The sequence below is a fragment of the Hibiscus syriacus genome, unplaced genomic scaffold, assembly GCF_006381635.1.
Source record: "Hibiscus syriacus cultivar Baekdansim isolate YM2019G1 unplaced genomic scaffold, ASM638163v2 tig00116970_pilon, whole genome shotgun sequence".
NCBI lineage: Eukaryota > Viridiplantae > Streptophyta > Magnoliopsida > Malvales > Malvaceae > Hibiscus > Hibiscus syriacus.
In genome coordinates this window covers 720,674-742,930 of record NW_024063494.1, presented here as the reverse complement: position 1 = coordinate 742,930, position 22,257 = coordinate 720,674, and the positions used below count along the sequence as shown (strand labels likewise).

The 22,257-nt window shown below is 36.5% G+C and overlaps 1 protein-coding gene and 2 pseudogenes across 1 annotated transcript; 1 reads left to right on the top strand and 2 right to left on the bottom strand.

Moving 5' to 3' along the window:
• Window positions 1-7,273: 7,273 nt before the first annotated feature.
• Window positions 7,274-9,647, top strand: LOC120191568 (annotated as a pseudogene).
• Window positions 9,648-9,988: 341 nt separating this feature from the next.
• LOC120191567 lies at window positions 9,989-12,823 on the bottom strand. The gene is made up of 5 exons (XM_039194506.1): window positions 12,308-12,823; window positions 11,859-12,071; window positions 11,529-11,677; window positions 11,396-11,464; window positions 9,989-11,320 (listed from the first exon to the last, which is right to left on the bottom strand). Exons 1-5 carry the CDS (start codon window positions 12,503-12,505, stop codon window positions 10,303-10,305), a joined length of 1,647 nt encoding a protein of 548 aa, XP_039050437.1. The 5' UTR covers window positions 12,506-12,823; the 3' UTR covers window positions 9,989-10,302.
• A 910-nt stretch (window positions 12,824-13,733) lies between these two features.
• Window positions 13,734-19,428, bottom strand: LOC120191595 (annotated as a pseudogene).
• Window positions 19,429-22,257: the final 2,829 nt, after the last annotated feature.

Sequence of the window (22,257 nt, the reverse complement as noted above, 5' to 3'; positions counted from 1 at the left end):
CGTGAGATTGTAGCATCGTTGCAGAACGAGTTTCATACTCTACGCAATGAGGTAAGTTTAATATTTTTCATATTTAACTTGATGATAAATTTACTCGTAATTTTACTTAGATTGCTTAGTAAATTCATTCGGACGCGATGACAATGGGCATGGCGTGTAAGGTGTCTACTTTACGTGGTGAGGTAGCAGCTCTACGTGAGATTGTAGCATCGTTGCAGAACGAGTTTCATACTCTACGCAATGAGGTAAGTTTAATATTTTTCATATTTAACTTGATGATAAATTTACTCGTAATTTTACTTAGATTGCTTAGTAAATTCATTCGGTTGCTGCCAATACTGTTTAACTGTTTATTCTTTAACCCTGTGAAGTTAGTATTTGTTTTTGGTTGTCTTTTGGTTGAAGTAATGCAATCCATTCAAGTTTCAATTTGTAGAAGAAGAATAGTTTACTATCGCAATGCGAAAATGACTATCGCAATGCGAAAATGACTATCGCAACGCGAAAATGACTATCGCAACGAGAGAATCGCAATGCGAAATGAAAATCGCAACAACAAAATCGCAACGCGAAAATGACTATCGCAATGCGAAAATAACTATCGCAATGCGAATTTGACTATCGCAACGAAAGAATCGCAATGCGAAATGAAAATTGCATTGCCATTCTCTCGTTGCGATAGTCAAATTTGCATTGCGATAGTCAAATTCGCATTGCTATAGTCATTTTCACGTTGCAATAGTCATTTTCGCGTTGCGATAGTCATTTTCGCGTTGCGATTTTAAGTTTCAGATTCTATTCTTCTTTTGCAAATTGAAGCTTGAATGAATTGCATTACTTCAACCAAAAGACAAATACTAACTTCACAGTGTTGAAAATTTAAGTTTCAAGAATAAACTACTACTCTTTATGTTATCATTGAACCTGCACTAAACATATATCTTGTCCTTTTAAATGTTTATATAAGTGCTTACTTTTGGAATGTTATCTGATGCATTTTGTGAACAATGATATAATAATGACTTGGGTGAATACCGTGCAAGTTTGAAATATATTTGTCTTTGTTTTCACTGTTTAATATCATGTCTGTTTATTTACTGATTTATGTATTAATTTATTTTTAGCGGCCCGCTAAGGTGGATGCTCTACGTCGGGTTTTTCTTGCAAGACGGAGTTCACGTATCAGACGACGTGCACGTGCTATTACGTCTCCGTTCACCCCAATAGTGCGAAGAATCCGTAAGAAAAAGCCCGACTCACCTGTCATCGTTCAAGAGGCCTCCCTATCGTTCAAGAGGCCCCTATAATCCCTCAAGAGTCTCCTCCCACCGTTCAAGAGGCCACTGTTATCGTTGAAGAGGTCCCTCCCAACATTCTAGAGCCCGCTTCACACGGCGTAATATATCGAATTATTGAGAATCCCCCTCACGTTCCGGACATGATGGATGACTGTTGGCTTTCGTATAAGTTACCGGCCAGTACCATTCCGACAGATGAAGTGGAGAGGAAACAACTACCGGAAACAATTCTGGATAATACCCTTTGGGCTAAGACCGCAGTTGATTTTTATCTACATGAGCGGAGCCAAGGGTGTTATGCTGACATATACAAACTCAACGATGATATGCATTTGTTGATTGAACGGTCTTGGTGGGTATTATTAGGGGTTAAGACAACGACTATTTCGATGGGGGGTAAGTCTTATATTTCTTCTTATATTCAGTTTGATTAATTTTTTTAAAATTTATGTAATTCACTAATATATGTCTTTTTTTTGTAAAACAGCATATGATGCATGGGTGACACGTCTTCTAATTGTAAGGAAATTGAAGAAAAATATAAAAAAAACGCGATATACAATTATGCCGACGTCTTTTCATGTAGTTCACTTGAAGAATCAACGACACGAATCATATGTGTTGGCTAATAGACAAGCTAAACTTTATCATGCATAGTGGGAGGTCGATAAGGTTAGTATATTTGTTTAAATATTTTAAAGGTGTTCATAAATAAGTGCGCAATTTGAATTATTATATTTCGATGCAGGTGTTATCCTGTTTTGGAACGTACTCATTGGCTTCTCGTCAAGCTTCAGCTCCCATCCCTAAAGACAATAGTATATGACAGCATGATAAATTACATATCATTGTCTGATTTGAGAGATATTATTAAGGGATGGAGCTCTCATTTGGCTAAATTCTTGGATGCAATTAATTATTGGACTAATTCTGGAAACAAGAAGCCAAAGAAGTTCAATGTTACAGTTATCAGAGACGAGACCGCGCCACAACAAACGAAGGAAGCCAGAGGGGATTGTAGTCCTCTCGTATGCATGTGCTTGGAGCGTTTGACGACAGGAAGTACACATTTTCTGCCTCCCACCAATAGAGATAGAGGTGCAGTAGGCTTGTGGTTTCGGCATTTTATGGCTAGAGCGATATATGCGAGACGTTGCCTACCTGCATCCGCGTTATGAAAGTGTCCATAAACAATTTGTAAGTCAAATGCAAGTGTTGTTAAACATATATACTCTTTTTTGTTTGAAAATGTTTGGTTAAGTAGCTAGAATTCAATAATTTGTTGTTTGTAGGTTTTATATGTGTAGAAAGTGTTGTTGATTCAATGTTTGATTCAATAATTTGTTGTTAAACATATATACGCTGCATGAAATGGATGTATGGGTGCAAAATTTGATTAAATAATTGATGAGGAAATAATTCTTATTATTATTTTTTGATTGTTTAATTGATTTGTAAAAGATGATTTGTAAAGGTTTATTTGTTTAATTGATGTGTACATAATTATTATTTGTGCTTGTTTAATTGATTGAAATGTAATAGTTGATTTGTTGATTTCAATCTGCATTATGTTGAATGCAAAACAGACTATCGCAACGCGGAAATGACTATCGCAACGAGATAATCATAATGCGTAATGAAAATCGCAACGAGTGAATCGCAATGCGAAAATGAAAATCGGAAATTAGTTTCGCGTTGCGATTTTCATTTTCGCATTGCGATTCACTCGTTGTGATTTTCATTTCGTATTACGATTCTCTCGTTGCGATAGTCATTTCCGCGTTGCGATAGTCAATTTCGCGTTGCGATAGTCAATTCCGCGTTGCGATAGTCATTTCCGTATTGCGATAGTCATATTCGCGTTGCGATTTCCGCGTTGCGATAGTCAAATGAATGTCTAATAAGTGATAACAAATGAACATATCATAGCAATGTTCAAACTCAAGTTACTAATACATGCCTAACTGAAAATGTTAAAAGTTCACACATAATATACACATAATACAACGTTTGCATTTAAAAATCACCTAAGTTAACAGTCTCAAAAGGTGAAGCCGGTTGTGATTGGGATTTTGATGAGGATCCATATTTTGGTAGAAGAAAAGATGATTATGATGGCACTGGTGATCCACATGTCAACCTTGTATGACCACTTTCCTTGCACCGACTACATGTCGATCTCTTCTTCTCTTCACCCTTAGACGGTATACGATCGTGACTTTTTGGTCGGCCAGGTAGCCTTCTGTCCATGGCTAGTGGCAAAACTGTTTGTAAGTCATCTGGTATGTCCCACTCAGAAGGATGTGGAATAGGGTAGACAATCTCGACATAAGTCTGTCGATATACTTCTGTAGTGTAGCAATCCATAGTGTATGCGCTTGAATCATCTTGGTTTAGATGAAGAGCAACTTTTATAACATGGCTACACGGATAACCAGATGTTTGCCATTTCATACAACTACACGTCTTTACATTTAGATCGAGAAGCCCATTTAAGTTATTATCCAATACTTCAAACAAAGTGTTTGAACATAGTTCAACTCTCCATGACGTTGACTTCACAACACGTTTCGTTATCTTGTTTTTCAGTCCATGGTGTAACACGATATTCCAATGTTCCTGTAAATTTAAATAAATAATACTTAGTAAAATATATGATAAGTTACGAATTTAAAGATATAATACCTGCATGGTTTCTTTTCTTGTAGTACCACTGTTGAATAGAGGCTCGAAAAAACTCCATTAACATAGTAATGGGTAATTTCCGGGAATAACGACTTAGAGCGTTGATTAATTCTGCACTATTAGACGTCATGAAACCATATCTTGCTCCAAGTTGATATACTCTTGACCATCTTTCAAACCCGACATCTTCTAGTGTTTGAGCACACTGAGGCAAAACACGTCTTAAACAGTTTATATGCTTATTAAAATCCACTTCCCGATAAGCTTTTACAGCCTTCCAGTATGTCCATTTGTGATTTTTTATACCAGCAGACCTTGATTTTAGATTTCTATACAAATGAACACCACAAAGTCCATGAAAAGCATCTGGGAAACACCTTCTAACAGCGTTGTCAATTGAGTTTGCCCTATAGGATATGATTGTCAGATTGCTAATAGGACCTATGCAATCCCTAAGATGCCCCATAAACCATATCCATGAATCAGAGGTTTCAGATTTGCCAACCCCGTAAGCTATTGGCAATATCCCATTGTTAGCATCCATGGCTACTGCTAATAAGTTTACTCCAAGGTATCGACCTTTTAAATGTGCTCTGTCAACTATAATAACTGGGCGCATGCAATTAATAAACGAACAAATCTACAAAATCATATACACAAGAAATATAATCATTTAAATGTGAAATGCATGTAACTAACAAAAAATGAGTCAACAAAATTATATTGATTTACTAACCGTAGCACCAATGGCGATAAACAGCAAATCAAAGCGTCCATCTCTATCTGTTTTGATATGAGTTACCGACCCAGGATTTTTCAGTTTTAAATTGTGACAATAAGCCGGCAGTTGGGCAAACGATGCTTCTGGCGACCCCCTCAACAATTCCAAGGCATAACATTTGGCTCTCCAAGCTTGAGAATATGAGATACTAATCTTGAACCGAGCATTCATGTCAGTCATAATTTCATGTCCCCGATATACCCTGCCATTCAAAAACATTAACTCAGCTAGAAAACCACCCAACACCTTTTTGTTTGCCTGTCTATGGTGAGGAAAAACTTGGGTTCTTGAACATGTATATTTATCAATAAAAGTCCTAACTTGAAACATTTCGCAATCTTTTATCCTCTTTGCAATCATATGCCACGTACAGTTTTTGTCAATCATACACCTTGTTTCGAAACGATCTTTGCTTGATTTGTTAACTTTTAGTTGATAGCCATCTTCCACACATTTCGTACAAGCTCTTCAAGTCTTCCTTTGTATCAAAACAATCATCTTTTCTTGATACGAATAATTTTGTGTAACAATCAACTGCTATCTTTACCAACTCTTCTTCTGGTATCTGAAGTAATTCTGGCATATTCCAGTTATACTCTCGTGGTATTTTCTTCGGGGACTTTTCTTTGGGGATTTCTTCTTCTTCTTTTTCTTCTTCAGTGTTATATGAATTACAGAATGGATGTTCAACATGTTCATTTACTTCCTCCTCATTATCATCAACAATATCTTCCTCGGCAACGGCTGTTTCATCATCAAAATTCGGGTATTGACCAATATCAAAATCATTACACGCAGGGTCTGTTTCTTCTTCTGAAAAATCATCAAAATCCGAGTATTGACCAAGATCAAAGTCCGGGTATTGACCAAGATCAAATTTCGAATACTGACTAGTACTCATAATTTTTTCTGTTGGTTCATCATCGTCTAACTGGTCAATACGAAAACCGGAATTTGGTGCTGAAAGTTGATTGGGATTTGGATTAGGGAAAGGTTGTGGGTTTTGAGATTGTGTTTGGTATTGGAAATGTGGTGAAACAATATTTGCTTGGTGATGAAATTGTGGTTGAACCATTAAATTTTGAGCACCATAAACTGGGGTTGAAAAACTTAGTTGAGTACTACCCGCTACTGACCCAACTTCACTACTTCTAGGTTCAACAACATACAATGTAACATCATCACTTGAAACACTAATGTAAGCAATGAATCGTTCAACATCTTCATTGTCGGTTAACAAATAAATTTTACCATTTCTCTGATAAGATAGCCTAAATCCACTTAGGGGCTCTAAATTCAATTTATTTGCAACACGTAACATTAGAGTTTCATAAGTTAACTTTTTTAATGACAGTTTTAGTTGAAAATTCATGGGTAAAGGCATATATTGTAAAACACCATGAACATTCTCCTATGACCCTCCAAAACACAAATCTATCCAAACATGATCAACATTAGATGATTTCATTATTGTAAATTAATTTACTAAACAAACGAGCTGCGAAACTAAAACCTGTTGGCGGATGGGGAAGGATGTCGTTGGATATAGGAACGGATGTCGCCGGAGAGAGTGATAGATGGAGATGGAATGAGTTGTGATTTAGGGATTTAGGTTATGAGTTGCTGTTGCTACGTAGTTATATACTCAAAACATTTGTGTTGCGAAACTAAAACCTGTTGCGAATTCAGAAATCGAGTTGCGAATTTGAAATTCAGTATTGCGATAGTCAGAATCTCGTTGCGATAGTCAGATTCGCGTTGCGATTTACGTATTCGCATTGCGAAGTAGGAAAATCGCAACGTGAATTTGGAAAATCGCAATGCGATAGTCAGAATCGCGTTGCGAATCTGAAAACTGATTTGCGATACCGGAGATCGCGTTGCGAATTATCGATCGCATTGCGATTTAGTTGGTCATTTTGGTAAATCCAAAAAAAATTTGGTTAAAATCGTATATTATAAGATATTTTTGGACACTGAGATTATTTTCTCTTAAAATTTTATGTAGTTGAGTTATCATTCGTAAACTTTCAGTGTAGATTTTATTTTATTATAGTTTAAATCTTATTTTATGTGGACTCTATTTAATTTATATATTATTTTAATTTAGCAATCAAATAAGAGTTTTTGTTACGATAATGAATAAAAAAAATAAGATAAAAATGGAAGTATTAGAATTAATGTGAAAAAATCTTTAAAAATAATTTTAAGGATAATTTGTATATATTATTATTTTATAATTTCTTCAATTAAGTTTTTTTTTTCAAATAAAAATAAGATTCTTTTTATATTTATGTCAGGTTAAATCCAACGGCTGTCATATAAAGTTTTTTTGGATTAAGAATTTAATCCAACGGCTGTCATAAACCCGCCATAAGTTTAACCGTATTTTAAAGTTTTGGTTCGTAAGAATGATTGAAAATCTGTTTGGGTATCTCTTTCATCTAATAAAAGCACAGCAACAGTTGAGGGCAGTCCAACATTCACTCCCGGCCATACATTTCCCAACAAAAGGCAAAGCAATCCGTTTTCTTCAATTCCCCATCACCTTGATCTTCCCACGGAAAACTAAGAGAGAAGAATCAAAACCCTTGTGAAGAAACCATGAGAGAAATCTTGCATATCCAAGGAGGTCAATGTGGGAACCAGATCGGGGCCAAGTTCTGGGAAGTCATATGCGACGAGCATGGAATCGACAACACCGGCAAGTATAACGGCGACTCCGAACTTCAGCTGGAGCGTATTAATGTCTACTTCAATGAAGCCAGTGGCGGTAGGTATGTCCCTCGCGCCGTTCTCATGGATCTGGAACCCGGCACCATGGACTCCGTCAGATCTGGTCCCGTTGGGCAGATCTTTCGTCCCGATAACTTCGTCTTCGGTCAGTCTGGTGCTGGGAACAACTGGGCCAAGGGTCATTACACCGAGGGAGCAGAGCTCATTGATTCCGTTCTTGATGTCGTAAGAAAAGAAGCTGAGAATTGTGATTGTTTGCAGGGTATCTATCATCCCTAGAACTTTTTACATTTTTTTATTTGCATGTTTTATTCGTTTTTACATTAAATTTCTATTGTATTTGTCCTCAATTTTCGCTTTCTGAAATTGGGCTTGTCCTTGATTTTTGGTTAATTGTTCCGATAACATTTTTGTAGTTCAGATTATATGTTCTTCTATGTTATACATACGGAACATGACCGTCTTGAAGTAAAATTGTGATCTAGAAGAATGAATTTGTTAAGGCTTTGAATCTATATTATGATATCTTTAATTGTCTTGTGTTTGAGGAATTGAAATTTATTTTCACCTGTCTTGCTTTGAAGTTTTTGTGGTTGCCTTATGGTCTGTTTTTGCATTTAGCTTGGTGTACAATTTCCATGAAAGCTGTTCTGGTTGGTTTGTTTTTGTATAGAAAATATATGTTGCAAGCTTGTCCTCTTTAATTCCATTTAACTTGATTATCCGACCCATTTGTTTATGTTTCATGTAATTGTATTTAATATCAATCTTGTCTATATTGTCTGCTCAGCTGGCTTGGTTCCTTTTCAGTTCATACAATCTTAAGTTTTGAACTTGCTCTTGCTTTAGAGCTTTGGCCTAAGAAAGAAATAAGCCGTGACTTCCTTCAATTCTCACTTTTATGTGCCTTTGCGACAGGATTTCAAGTTTGTCATTCTTTGGGAGGGGGTACTGGATCTGGAATGGGAACCCTTCTTATTTCCAAAATTAGGGAGGAGTATCCAGATCGCATGATGTTGACGTTTTCTGTCTTCCCTTCTCCTAAGGTGTCCGATACAGTTGTTGAACCATACAATGCTACCCTTTCTGTTCATCAGCTTGTTGAGAACGCTGATGAATGCATGGTGTTGGACAATGAAGCTCTGTATGACATCTGCTTCCGCACCCTCAAGCTCGCCACCCCAACTTGTATGTTCTGATTTTTCATTACAAATGGCCTAGTTTTATTTGCCTAAATCAGTTTCCGAAATCCAATTATATATGATCTGCCTGCCGTCTGATTCTTCTTTAAACTTGACTCAGTTGGTGATCTTAACCACCTCATCTCTGCTACCATGAGTGGTGTCACATGCTGTCTTAGGTTCCCTGGACAGCTGAACTCTGATCTCCGTAAGCTGGCCGTTAATCTTATCCCCTTCCCTCGACTACACTTCTTCATGGTTGGATTTGCACCCTTGACATCCAGAGGATCACAGCAGTACAGGAACCTGACTGTTCCTGAGCTGACTCAGCAGATGTGGGATGCCAAAAACATGATGTGTGTGCTGCTGACCCACGCCATGGCCGTTACCTAACTGCTTCTGCCATGTTCCGGGGTAAGATGAGCACTAAGGAGGTTGACGAACAAATGATCAATGTCCAGAATAAGAATTCGTCATACTTTGTTGAGTGGATTCCTAACAACGTGAAGTCTAGCGTGTGTGACATCCCACCCAAGGGTCTGAAAATGGCATCCAATTTCATCGGAAATTCAACTTCGATTCAAGAAATGTTTAGGAGGGTTAGCGAACAGTTTACAGCAATGTTCAGGAGGAAAGCTTTCTTGCACTGGTACACTGGCGAGGGAATGGATGAGATGGAGTTTACTGAAGCCGAGAGCAATATGAATGATTTAGTTGCGGAGTATCAGCAATACCAGGACGCAACCGCGGATGACGAGTACGAGGAAGGGGAAGAAGAAGTGGAGGAGGAGCTTGATGCTTGAGTGATATAGTGATATGTATATCTTGGTTGGGTGTTATTTATGTTGTCAAACTTCAGTTGACATAACATAATATGTATGATTGTTGTTCGTCCTTGTATCTTTGATGGACTTGTCTCTGCAGTTGCTTCTAAAGCTTTTGATGAATGACAAGGCTTGAAGGTTATATGATTTGTCTGCTACTATTTCTTTTTATATTTTAAGAAGTAAAAAAATTATATTGTTTGAGATTAGAAATTAGATAATTTTGTTAATTCTGAAATATAAAAATACTACTGAAAAACATGTACAACAGTTGTGGAGCCAGATGAACACAATTACTGGACAGTATAACTAAATTCTACTTTAATAGGAGACGTTCACAAATACAATACTCTGCAACTATTTGAGTTCATTTATAATGCTTCTTCACAACACATGCAATGAATAGAAGCTGAAGATATACAAAGAATTAATGGCGGCTATGGCAGAAAGGCAGTTGGAAGAGAAAAAAAATCACACTTAAACACCATCAAACTAAAGCCTAAATGGAAAGTCTTCATGTACTGGTTATGTCCCGGAAAACCTGAAGCCGATTCCTCCTTGATGAACTATTGCTTGGTGAGGCATTGTATCCACCCGTCATACCAAGTGATTGAGTTATATTTCGAATATGATGCTTAGAATGAACAGAATACTGATAAATTATGTTGGAATTCAGATTTTCATCACCGAAGTCATCATCCTTGTTAAACCCATCATCAGAGCTCTTCCCCAGATATTTTTTTCCACACTGAAATTCTTTTTTCTCTTCTTCTTCAACAATGTCTGCCCATGTTTTCTTATTTGGTGCAGCATTTGCCAGTTTTTTCCAGTTCAATTTCTGGTTCATCTTTAGAAGAAACAGATGGTTCTACATTAAGACTTTGCACAGGATGAGTAGTCACACCGCTTGATTGCTTACTGAATGAATCGTCAACGGATTCTTCAGCCCATCTTCTCCTTCTATGATCTCTATTATTTAGCCACGACGAGGAGTTTCTTGGCTGAGTGAATGAGCCTTCCTGAGCCTCTTCTTCCTTTTCTAGGCCAACTGCAGAGTTTTTGGGCTTCACATTACTCGAAGAAGGTGGTTCTTCTTTAAGATTCTGGATTGAAGGTGAAGGCACACTTTCAGTGGTTACAGTTTGATCAAAACATAGCTTTCGAATTGAATTTCTAACTGTATCTTCTCCCCATCTTCCTCCTCTCCTCTGATCTGGAGTGTTGAAACCCCAAGAACATCGTCTTGGTTGGGTTAACAAAACTTCAGAGTTCTTCCTACAGCTTTCTTTCAGCTTGCTGGAGTACACTGACCCTTCACTCGGTTGTTCGAAATACGATCCTTTTCTCCACCTCTCAGTTTGTGGAGTAGTCTGCAAAATATCTTTCGGTCCAGTCGGTGTGGATTGTGAACTTGTGTTATTATATCCACGGTATGATTCACTGTTTTGCTCATCTGCATGAGGCAATCTTCTCCTGTTCATACGCCAAGCACTATTGTCTTCACTTTTGGGAAGGAAAACACTAGCTTCCTTCAAAGTTCTATCCCTGTGTGATGTTGAGTATCTTCGAGTTTCTTTCCCTTTATCCGGTTCCTGTGCCACGGCCAGCTCTAACGTTGACTGAGACTCTACTTGCACCAGCATTTCCATTGCACGTTCATACGATTTCGAGTAGGATTCATCCATCTCTTCAGTTCCAGCTGAAGCTTTAACTTCCTGAAGCAGTGACTTTGCTTCACTGATCCTATTCATGTGCATCAAGCATATTGCCAGGTTGCATTGCTTATTCTTATCTGACTCCAGAGACAGAGCTTTTCTGTGATGTTACAAAAATCAATGTCAAATATATTTATTTACTCACACATGTATATATAAACATTCAATAGCATACCTGTAATGTTGTTCACCAATTCCATAATTATGTTGCTGGAGATAGGCCCAGGCCAGATTTCCTAGTATCCTGAAACGCATACAAATTATAAGTTCAACAAATAAAGGTTATGAATGCAATCAATATATCCCACCTTGCTTTCTCTTGTTCAATAGTAATCTGAATCTTCTTCCCTTGAGATCTTGCAATCTTTGTCTTCTTCCCACCGAATACGGTTCCTTCCTCGATGTTCCTCAGTTTGTTCTGAAGGATTTCAATCTCTTCATCAACCCTTCCAGACCTCTGCAACAACAAACGATTCTTAAAAATGTGCAGGGAAAAGATTTGTATTTACTCATGAGCTCTCATTAATGTGCTAGAACTAAACTAGACTCATTCATCTGAACTTAATAATAGCATGTGAATGAAAAGTAAGCTTTGACAGAAGCAAATGAACATTTAAAGATAAAGATTGGAACGGTACCTTGTAGAGTTCAACAAGGACATTATCAAGAGACTCATGAGAATCATGAGGACAAAGATGGCGGAAAGATTTGATAGCCTCAATAGCCTCATCAGTTCTATTCAGTTGTTTCATTACGACAGCCATGTCTTTCAATGCACTATCAACACGATCTCCGGCATTAATGGCTGCCCAGAACAGGGAAACGGCCTTGTTTGGGTCCTTGTCTATCAACTGCGCATCCATAACCAAAATATAAACGTAAAGTAAGCTCACACTGAACTCTAAACCCTAAACTAATAATGAAACCCAAACATGTATAAGGCCAATGGGGGGATGAAAGAAACGTGGGAAGAAGGAAAAACAAGAAACTTTAGGGGATTAATCCATACAAAAGAACCATTAATCAAGAAAATATCAAGGAAACAGTAAGAAGAAAATTGTTTATGAGGGGAAATGGTGTAATTAACCTGAACGTGCTTTGCCCTGCCATAAGGAGAATCGGAAGCTGGGACCTTGTGGATAACATGGAAGTCGCCATTATTGGCCGGCAAAATGCTTTTCCTCTCCGACAATGGCAAGACGGTGGCGAACTGCGTTTTCTTCCATGCAGGGGGCTGTGGGGTCAAGAAACCTCTCCCTGGTAAGTTTTTGTCGCTTGACCACATCGATTCTCTGTTTTTCTCGGCAAAGTCACCAAACCCTTTTCAAGATTGTCCAAGAAAGTGTTTCTATCAGTCGAAAAGAAGAATTTTCGATGGATATACTAATACTGCAACTCTTACTACCCTGAATAAAGGAAAAGAGTCTTTATTAATTTGGACAAAGCTGTTGAATTTCTCTTCAATTCTCTCTTGCGATGTGATTTAGGGAAGGGAAAGTCACTTTATCTCAGAATTATGTTTGCACTTTGATAAAAAAAAAAGATTCCAGTAAACAATGAGAAACTGAGAGAAAATTGAAAGAGAAAAAGTATGAAGACGATGATGATTGATGATTACGGGAGGAGACATCGGATGACAATCAAAAAAGTAGTAGCCGTTATATAATTACTAGCCGTTGGGGTTTTACCGTGATTTTTTTAATAACCATTTAATGATCGATTAATCACGATCAAATACTAGAAGGCTAAGAGTTATCATCTCAACTCAGTTTGATATTTCATTTACTAATATCGTAATTCGAACTCCTAACCTTACTTAGGGATCAAATGTCTCATTTCACTATATCAACTGATTGTTAGAGTAAACATATTATTTTTTTATTAGAGTAAACTTATCGTTTTTTATTAAAAAAAAATAAAATTTTTGTTAGTTCTTTAGAATTTCTATTTGCTCAAAATTTTACTTTATATGAAATAAAGATTGTCATATTAATTTTTAATTAGAATTGGGAAGTTGGTGCACCACGTAACATATTTTAATTTTTTTTTCATGAACATGACATTTTAATAGATTGCCCATGTTAACGAAAATGCTACGATTGGAAAATATTGATTAGAAATATGTGAGAAGATAGTAAAAGCAACAACAAGTTGGTCTAGTGGGATGAGGTACCAGGTCCCTTAAGTAAGATCAGGGTTCGAATCTTGGCGTTTGCGAATGGAGCAAACTGGGTTGGGAGGGTTATCCTCGTCTTTGCAGTACCTGATCTGGATTAGTTGATTAATAGATCAGATATCCGTGATTAATTAAAAAAAAAACAGTAAAACCTGATATGTTGCACATGTTACACAAGTAAAGCCAACTAAAAATTGAACATTATCATGACTTCATCATTCTACTGCATGCTTACACGAGGAAACTGTTAAAGTTTAATGCAAGAAAAATAAAAAGAATTTTCAGCCACTAGTAGTTTTATATCGTAAAGGAATACAATTACCAGCTCTTCAACTACCTAGAGCTCCTGCTGGTTCTGATGTAAACCAGAGTTTCCATCCAACTGCCTTTTTTCAGCTATCTCTCCGAACTTCTCCATCGATTCCAGAGAATATTTTCCCTTCAGATGTGGGTCAATAATGGTGTCAAGCGACCTTTGTCTCTGCCATCTCATTGCCCACTCAGCAAGATTTATCTGATCTTCTGGCAAGCTCGGGTTGATAACAGCACGAGCGCAAACAACTTCGAACAGCACCACACTAGAAGAGTAGACATCGGATTTCTCGGTCAACTGCTGTCTGCGAAAATACTCAGGGTCAAGGTATCCAAAGCTCCTCTTCACTGCATTACTAACATGAGTATGTTCCAAAGAAGGATCAGTTTTTGACAGCCCGAAATCCGACATTTTAGCCACGAAATTTTCATCCAACAAAATGTTGGTTGTTTTAACATCCCTGTGAATAATTCCCCGCTCTGCTCCTGTGTGAAGGTAGTGCAGTCCCCGGGCAGCACCAATGCATGCTTCTAACCGCTGCTTAGATGACTTCTAAGAGTTCCATTTGCCATGTATTCATAGACCAAGATCATCTCATTTTGCTCATCACAGAATCCAATCATGGAGACCAAGTGCCTATGCCTAATCTTTGAGAGCATCTCAATCTCAGTATGAAATTCAGCAAGCCCTTGGTCAGATTGTGGATTTGCCCGCTTTGTGGCTGCAAGAGTGCCATCTTCGACCTCCCCTTTTAATACCTTGCCAAAGCCCCCTACCCCAATCACTAAACTTTCATCAAAACTATTGGTTGCTGCCCGAATCTCAGCAAGTGTAAATTGCTTACCAACACCAGTGAAGGCCATAGATCTATTTGGGTTTAGAAGTCTAGATGATCGCTTGGCATTAGCAGAGCTATTTAAAATAGAACCATGAAGGAATAATGGTCGCCACCCAGGAACATTGTTTTTTGTGTCACCTGATTCTTTTCCTTGTTTTTTGAAGAAACGGATTATACGGATAACAGCAACTGCAAGAATGGCTACACCAGCAGCAATTCCCACCCAGAGAACCGAGAGCTTTGAAGGATGATTTGAACTCCCAGTTGAATAATATCTCTGCACATGTGCAAGGTTTCCATTTCGGCTAAGATTGAAAATCTCCAGCCCATTCAAGAGAGCATCAGTGCCTGAAGCACCATCTGCTGTGTCAGGGCCGATTTGAATCCAGAGGGTATTGATTTGTGAAGAAACAGCATCAAAGTAATCCTGATGATAGGCTTTACTCATTCCACCTGCCTTCACAGAAAGGTCATAATTATTTGCTGCAGTCCGGTTATTTATGTAGATTATGAAAATCCTCAGGTTTGGCTTATCAAAAACCAGCTCACAGAAGTGTAGGCGAATTAAGTAATCAAAACCAGGATCCACTTCAAACCTCCATGACATATTGAATCTTTTCTCCAAGACTTGGTTGTTAGACATGCTTCTTGTTGTTTCATACACAAGAACATTGTTAGAAATCAAATTTGATTTCTAAATATTGAAAAGTAAAAAAAAGGTGGCTAAAGTGCATGGCGGCAAAGATACTATCACGTGAAAGATGGTGAGGCGGTATGAGAAGATAAGATGAAATGATGGCAGTAGTTTGTAAAACATGTGGTAACACCAAATGTTGAGTTAGCAGCAAACAATTCTTATCAAATAAGAATGAACTTTGAAAAATCAAAATTGCATGGAATTTAATCAAGGCAAGCAAGTATTAAGCCGGCAGAGAGAAATTGAGAAGCATCCACAGAGCTAAAAATAAGTCGGTTACTATACCTATAAATATGTATGTAGATTAGTTTTATATGTAATACAAGTGATAAAAAAATGTAAGGGAAGGAATATGAGGAAAAACTTAGAAAAGAAAGAATGAGAGATAGCTTAGCAAAACTATGAGAGAATTGAGTAAAGCTTAGCAAAGCTTAGAATAGCGAGGTTGTGTTTGTAAACTAGCCGCAACTAGTGTTATAGTGTTTGTAAACTAGCATCAGCTAGTGTTGTATTGTTGTAGTATTATAATATTATGTTAATGTCGTTGTAACGCATTTTGCCTCGTATCAATAATAGTTCGAGTTATAAAAATTACTTGAGTGCCCATCTACGCTTCCATCTAGTGGCATCAGAGCTTGGTTCGAGTTTAACATAGTGGAGAAGATGGACAACATGATTCAACCATAAATCCCGAGATTGATAAAGACGAATTATAGAAATTGGAGCATTCAAATAAAGACGTTACTAGGCTTCCAAGATTGTTGGGATATCATCGAGGTGGTTACACCGAGACTTAAAATGCAGCAGCAGAAACATCCCTATCCAATGAAGAAAAGAAGGTATTGAAGGAATCTCGGAAAAAGATAAAAGAGCGTTGTTCTTTATTTTTCAAGGAGTAGACGAATCTACCTTTGAAAAAATTTCTGATGCGAAGACTGCAAAACAAGCACGGAAGATTTTACAAAAATCTCTACAAGGTTCCGAAAAAGCAAAGAAGATACATTTACAAACTCTTAGAGTTGAGTTTGAGATGTTAAAAATAAAAAATACAAAAAAATCGATGATTATATTAGCCTTGTAAAAGCGGTAGTGAATGAAATGAAAAGAATGGTGAATCACTCAACGAGGTTAGAGTGATGAAAAAAATTTTACGGTCATTGACGAGAAAATTCGATTACGTGGTTGTGGCAATCGAAGAATCGAAAGATTTGTCTCAAATATCGACCGATGAGCTTGTGGGTTCACTTCAAGCCCATGAGCAGAAAATGAAACAAAATAAAGATTCTGAAAATTTGAAGCAAGTTCTAAAAAGCAAGATGAATGTCAATGAAGGAGAAGCTAGCAGCAGCTACACACGAGGCCATGGAAATCGTGGTGGTTATCGTGAAAGATACAGAGGAGGACGAGGAACTTATGGATGTGGTAGTCGATCATATGGCACCGATCAAATAAGTGAAAATAATCCAACATCAGGCCGTGGATGAGGATTCAGAAGCCGAGGTAGAGGAAGATATCAACAAGGAAATAAATCACATGTACAATGTTATAATTGCAATAAGTATGGTCATTATAGTTATGAGTGTAGATTTGTTCCTAAACAAGAAGAAAGAAATAACTTAACAACAGCTGGAGAAGAAAAAATTGAAAAATCTCATGTATTTCTTACTTATAAAGGAAATAAAGAATTCAAGAAAAATATTTAGTATCTTGATAATTATGCCAGTAGCCATATGTGTGGTCGAAATGAGCTGTTTCTGAATTAGATAAAACAGTCCATGGGCGAGTAAATTTCGAAGATGACTCGCACGTAGAACTAAAAGGAAAAAGCGAAGTCATGATTACTCAGAAAAATAGAGAAAAGAAATACATTTCATATGTTTATTATGTACTTGCTTTGAAAAGCAATATCATCAGTTTTGGTCAACTCTTGGAAAAAGGATATGAAGTGCAGATGAAGAATCGCTCGCTTACCATCAAAAATAAAGAAGGAGAATTGATAGCCCAAGTTAATATGACTCGAAATCGTCCTTTACAATTGATATCGAGTTGGGAGAAGTCAAGTATATGAAGACCGCAATCAAAGATGATTCATGATTACGACATCTAAGATATGGACATCTTGGATTTTATGGATTGAAGTTGTTATCAAAAACAAGTATGGTGAAAGGACTACCAGAGATTAACCCTCCAAATCAATTATGTGAGGCTTGCATTAAAGGAAAGCAACATAGACAAAGCTTTGAAGTTGGTAGATCCTGGCGTGCCCGAAGACCGCTGAAGATAGTACACATAGATATAGCCGGTCCTTTTGATATACCATCGCTTGGCGGTAGCAAGTACTACCTAACTTTTATTGAAGATTTTAGTAGAAAATATTGGACTTATATCTTGAATTAAAAGTCAGAAGCATTAAAAAATTGAAAGAATTTAAAGCAATGGCGGAAAATCAAAGTGATCAATATTTGAAGATAATCAAATCAGATAGAGGAGGTGAATATAGATCAAAGTTATTTGAAGAATTCTGTAAAGAGCATGACATCATCCATCAGTTGACAGTTAGATACATGTCACAACAGAATAGAGTTGCCGAAAGAAAGAACCACATAATTCTTGACATGGCAAGAAGTATGATAAAATGTAAGCAACTACCAAGAAATTTATGGGCTGAAGCAGTCTGATGTGTAGTTTACCTATTGAACAGAAGTCCAACAAAAAATGTGAAGTATATGACGCCAAACGAAACATGTAGTGGTCATAAACCAAGAGTTGGACACCTCAAGATTTTTGGATGCATCGCATATGCTCACGTTTCTGAACAAATTAGAAAGAAGCTTGATGACAGAGGAGAAAAATGTATTTTCATTGGCTATGATGAAAGAAGAAAAGCTTACAGGTTATATAATCCTCTTACCAAGAAGGTAATAATTTCAAGAGATGTCGAGTTCGATGAAGTAGAATATTGGAAATGGAGCAAAGAGGAAAAAAAAGTTGAAGGACTATTTTTTAATGAAGATAAAGATAAAGATGGCGATCTTATCAATCAAGATGAACAAGATGATGATCAATGTCCACAAAAAAATATATCATCGTCATCAAGCAGCAACAGTGATGCTAGCAACATAATAGAAGATTTCGAAGCACCTCCCACAGAAGTTCAAAGATCCACAAGAGAGAGAAAAATACCAGAAAAGTACAACGATTATGAATTAAATAATGTTCCACTATTCAGTCTCTTTGCAAAAAGTGATCTCATAACAAATGAAGAATTGATTAGAGATGACAAGAAAAACTCGGAATGGAAAATCAAGTTTGAGGGGGAGTGTTAGAAATCAAACTTGATTTCTAAATATTGAAAAGTAGAAAAATGTGGTTAAAGTGCATGGCGACAAAGATACTATCACGTGAAACATAGTGAGGCAGTATGAGAAGATAAGATGAAATGATGACAGTAATTTGGAAAACATGTGGCAACACCAAATGTTGAGTTAGCAGTAAGAAATTCTTATCAAATAAGAATGGACTTTGAAAAGTCAAAATTGCATGGAATTTAATCAAGGCAAGCAAGTATTAAGGCGGCAAGGAGAAATTGAGAAGCATCCACAAAGCTGAAAATAAGTCGGTTACTACACCTATAAATATGTACGTAGATTAGTTTTATATGTAATACAAGTGAGAAAAAAATGTAAGAGAATGAATATGAGGAAAATCTTAGAAAAGCAAGAATGAGAGATAGCTTAGCAAAGCTATGAGAGAATTGAGTAAAGCTTATAATATCAAGGTTGTGTTTGTAAACTAGTCGCAGCTAGTGTTGTATTGTTGTAGTATTGTAATATTGGGTTAACGTCGTTGTAACATATTTTGCCTCGTATCAATAATAGTCCGAGTTATAAAAATTACTTGAGTGCCCATCTACGCTTCCATCAAACATGAGCCATTGAAGATTCATTCGTAGAGGCATAGGTAACATTCGAACTGTTACGTATTTCAGAACTTGCATTTGTTGTGATCATAAAGCCAGAATCTACATTCCACGCTATCCAATAATTGGAATCCTCATTGGGATTAATCTCCAGACCACCGACATTCAAGCTATACATAGTTTCAATTCCCCTTCCACTTAGATTCAGATTTACATCGTTGTCACCCACTTTATTGACTGAATCTGCAAAAAGTTTATCGGTCATAGGATAATCTCATTGGAATAGCTTTCTTGTCTCTTCTTAGCCGTTTGAAGACCCCTTTTATATTTTCTCATTGATTTCTAGTTATTTGTGGTTGTTGGAGGGAGTTTGGAATCGTTTGAAGCATTAAATTCAAATGCATTAAGGGCTATATGCACATAAAGTTTCAAAACTATGGGAAAGGTTTCAAAACTCTTCGAAAGAGGAATTAAAAAATTTGACTGTTGGAACCCAAAGTATCAAAGCTACAAGAGAAGTTTCAAAACTTTTGTGAAATTTTGAAACTTCAAAGTCCACTATTTTGGCAAGTTTCGAAACTCTTATAAAAGTTTCGAAGCTTCTGATCAAAGCTTGTTTTAAAAAATATTTTTTTGACATTTTGAGAAAGATGTGACTTTAATAATTGTTCTAAAATGTTTGAATGATACTTTTAACATAATTTTAACTTAAAAGACTTATTTTGAAAGTTGGACAAACTTTAAGGACTTGTAATTAATTTTACAAAAATTAATATATATATATATATATATATATATATTATGTTATATCAAAATCATTTATGTTTATCGATCTCCTCTTTTTTGATATAATAAAACATTTTTGTAAAAAATTTCTTGATTCGAAATTTGTCATAAAATTGTCAAATTATATATCATTCAAAAGAAATTTTCATTTAACTCCCCCTTTGAAAAACAATTTAAGGCTACAAAAATTTTAATCAAAAATTAATATAAAAAAACAAAAACTTGAATCAAAATTGTTTTTGATATTTTTCTCCCCTTTTTGGTAGATCAAAATCATTTAGCTACAAAAGATAATAGAGTATTAGAGCATAACAAGATAAAACAATAATCCAACATATGATAAGCAAAAATATCCTAAATAAATATTCAACATATAAATCCATAAAAGTGTCATAACAAAAGCATATGCAATAAGCAAAATATCTGAAATAACCAAAACATAAAATCCAAAATAACCAAAAACATCTTAATGCAATAATATCCCAAAAAATCCAAAGATCCTAATGTATCATGATATGCTAAATGAAAGGAGGATCAATCATCATCATCATCATCTGCATGAGAAAGATAGGGATGAGGATAAGGATCCTAGAAACGAGCCTTCTAAGCGCCAAGACGAGCATCCATGGAATCAAAGCAGTGAAACACATCATCGAATCTACCAATATTGTAGTCGTAAAGTGAATCTAAAGTGACGAAATGATGAGGAGGAGGAGGAGCAACAATTCTATGATCAACATGCACAACATCAACTCTTGGAGCCTCTCCGGCTTGATCTTGATGAATGCGAACCCATTTACCATTGATAAAGTCATTCCCGATTTTATGAGTCAAGGTAAGGTCGACGAAGCTCGAGAGGAGAGTAGCGGTGCCATAGGCAAGATTAACCTGACGTTTTGTGAAGATGTGACTAAGCACACAAGCATAAGGTAAGGAACGTTTAAACCCTAAACCTTTATAATGGCATTGACAAGCTCGATAAAGATAATATGAGCTAGGTGAGGACATGTTTACCAAAATTATCCAAAATAAATATTCAACATATAAATCCATAAAAGTTTCATAACAAAAACATATACAATAAGCAAAATATCTGAAATAACCAAAACATAAAAAACCAAAATAACCAAAACATCCAAACACAATAATATCTTAAAAAAACCAAAAAATCTTAAATGTATCATGATATGATAAATGAAAGGATGATCAATCCTTATCATCAATGTCTTCGTCATCCTCCGCATGAGAAGGATAGGGATGAGAATAAGGATCCGAGAAACAAACCTCCAAAATACCAAGACGGTTTTCCATGGCATCGAAGCAGTGAAAGATATCATCGAATCTATTAACCATGTAGTTGTAAAGCAACTCTAAAGTGACAAAAGAACGTAGAGAATGAGCAACAATTCTATGATCAATATGTGTGACATCAACTTCTAAAGCCTCTCCAGCTTGATCTTGAAAAATATGAACCCATTCACCATTGATGAAGTCATACATGATTTTGTGAGCCGATGTAAGGTCGGTGGAGCTTGAAAGATGAAAGCGACATCTAGGTAAGATTAACCCGACGCTTGGTGAAGATGTGACTAAACACACAAGCGTAAGGTAAGGAACATTTATACCCTAGACACTTAGAGACAGTATTGACAAGCTCGGTAAAGATAATATGAGCTAGGTGAGGACGGGTTTGAGATCATAAATGAAAAATCCACCAATAGTCTAAGTCTCTCATACGAGTGACTTTTCCACCCGAAGGGCGGATGAACCAAGTGATAAGAAGGTGTAAGAGACACTCTAAAAATCTAAAAGAGTAGGATTGTGATTTTGAAGATGACTAATGGCAACCAGAGCATCCTCATTGAAAAGAGTGTCGCAAGGAATTCCTAGGTCATTGACAATAGATTAAATGGAAAGCTCGATTATGTTTCCTATGAGATAAGATTGAATAGCAATGATCTTTTGAGTTTGATGTTTATGAGGAATATTGAGATTAGGTTCTTCAAGAAGAAGAATGATATTGCAAAAGAATGCTCAAACGAGGTTCAGACAAATGACATTTAGAATGCGCATTAGGTCAAGCCACTCATAAGTGGTAAAGAGTTGAAGAAAACTTAAGTTGTAAACAATGGAAAGGTGAAAATCTTCATCAAATTTACGTTTTAGTTGAATGGGTTTATTATGAAAGAATTGATGAAACCTAGGACGAATCCTTATCGGATTCAAAACAAAGTGACTCGAAGGAGTTGGACGTTCTGGATGATTGACTGAATCTAGGACATTTGTTGGAAGTTTTGGGAGCCTTTAG

Excerpts from the sequence above, each read along its gene's own strand:
- LOC120191567 (XM_039194506.1), bottom strand. The coding sequence starts at position 12,505 with ATGTGGTCAAGCGACAAAAACTTACCAGGGAGAGGTTTCTTGACCCCA. Across the intron at positions 11,678-11,858 it reads TCCTTGTTGAACTCTACAAG|AGGTCTGGAAGGGTTGATGA; the intron begins GTACCGTTCCAA and ends TTGTTGTTGCAG. Across the intron at positions 11,321-11,395 it reads ATTGGTGAACAACATTACAG|AAAAGCTCTGTCTCTGGAGT; the intron begins GTATGCTATTGA and ends GTAACATCACAG.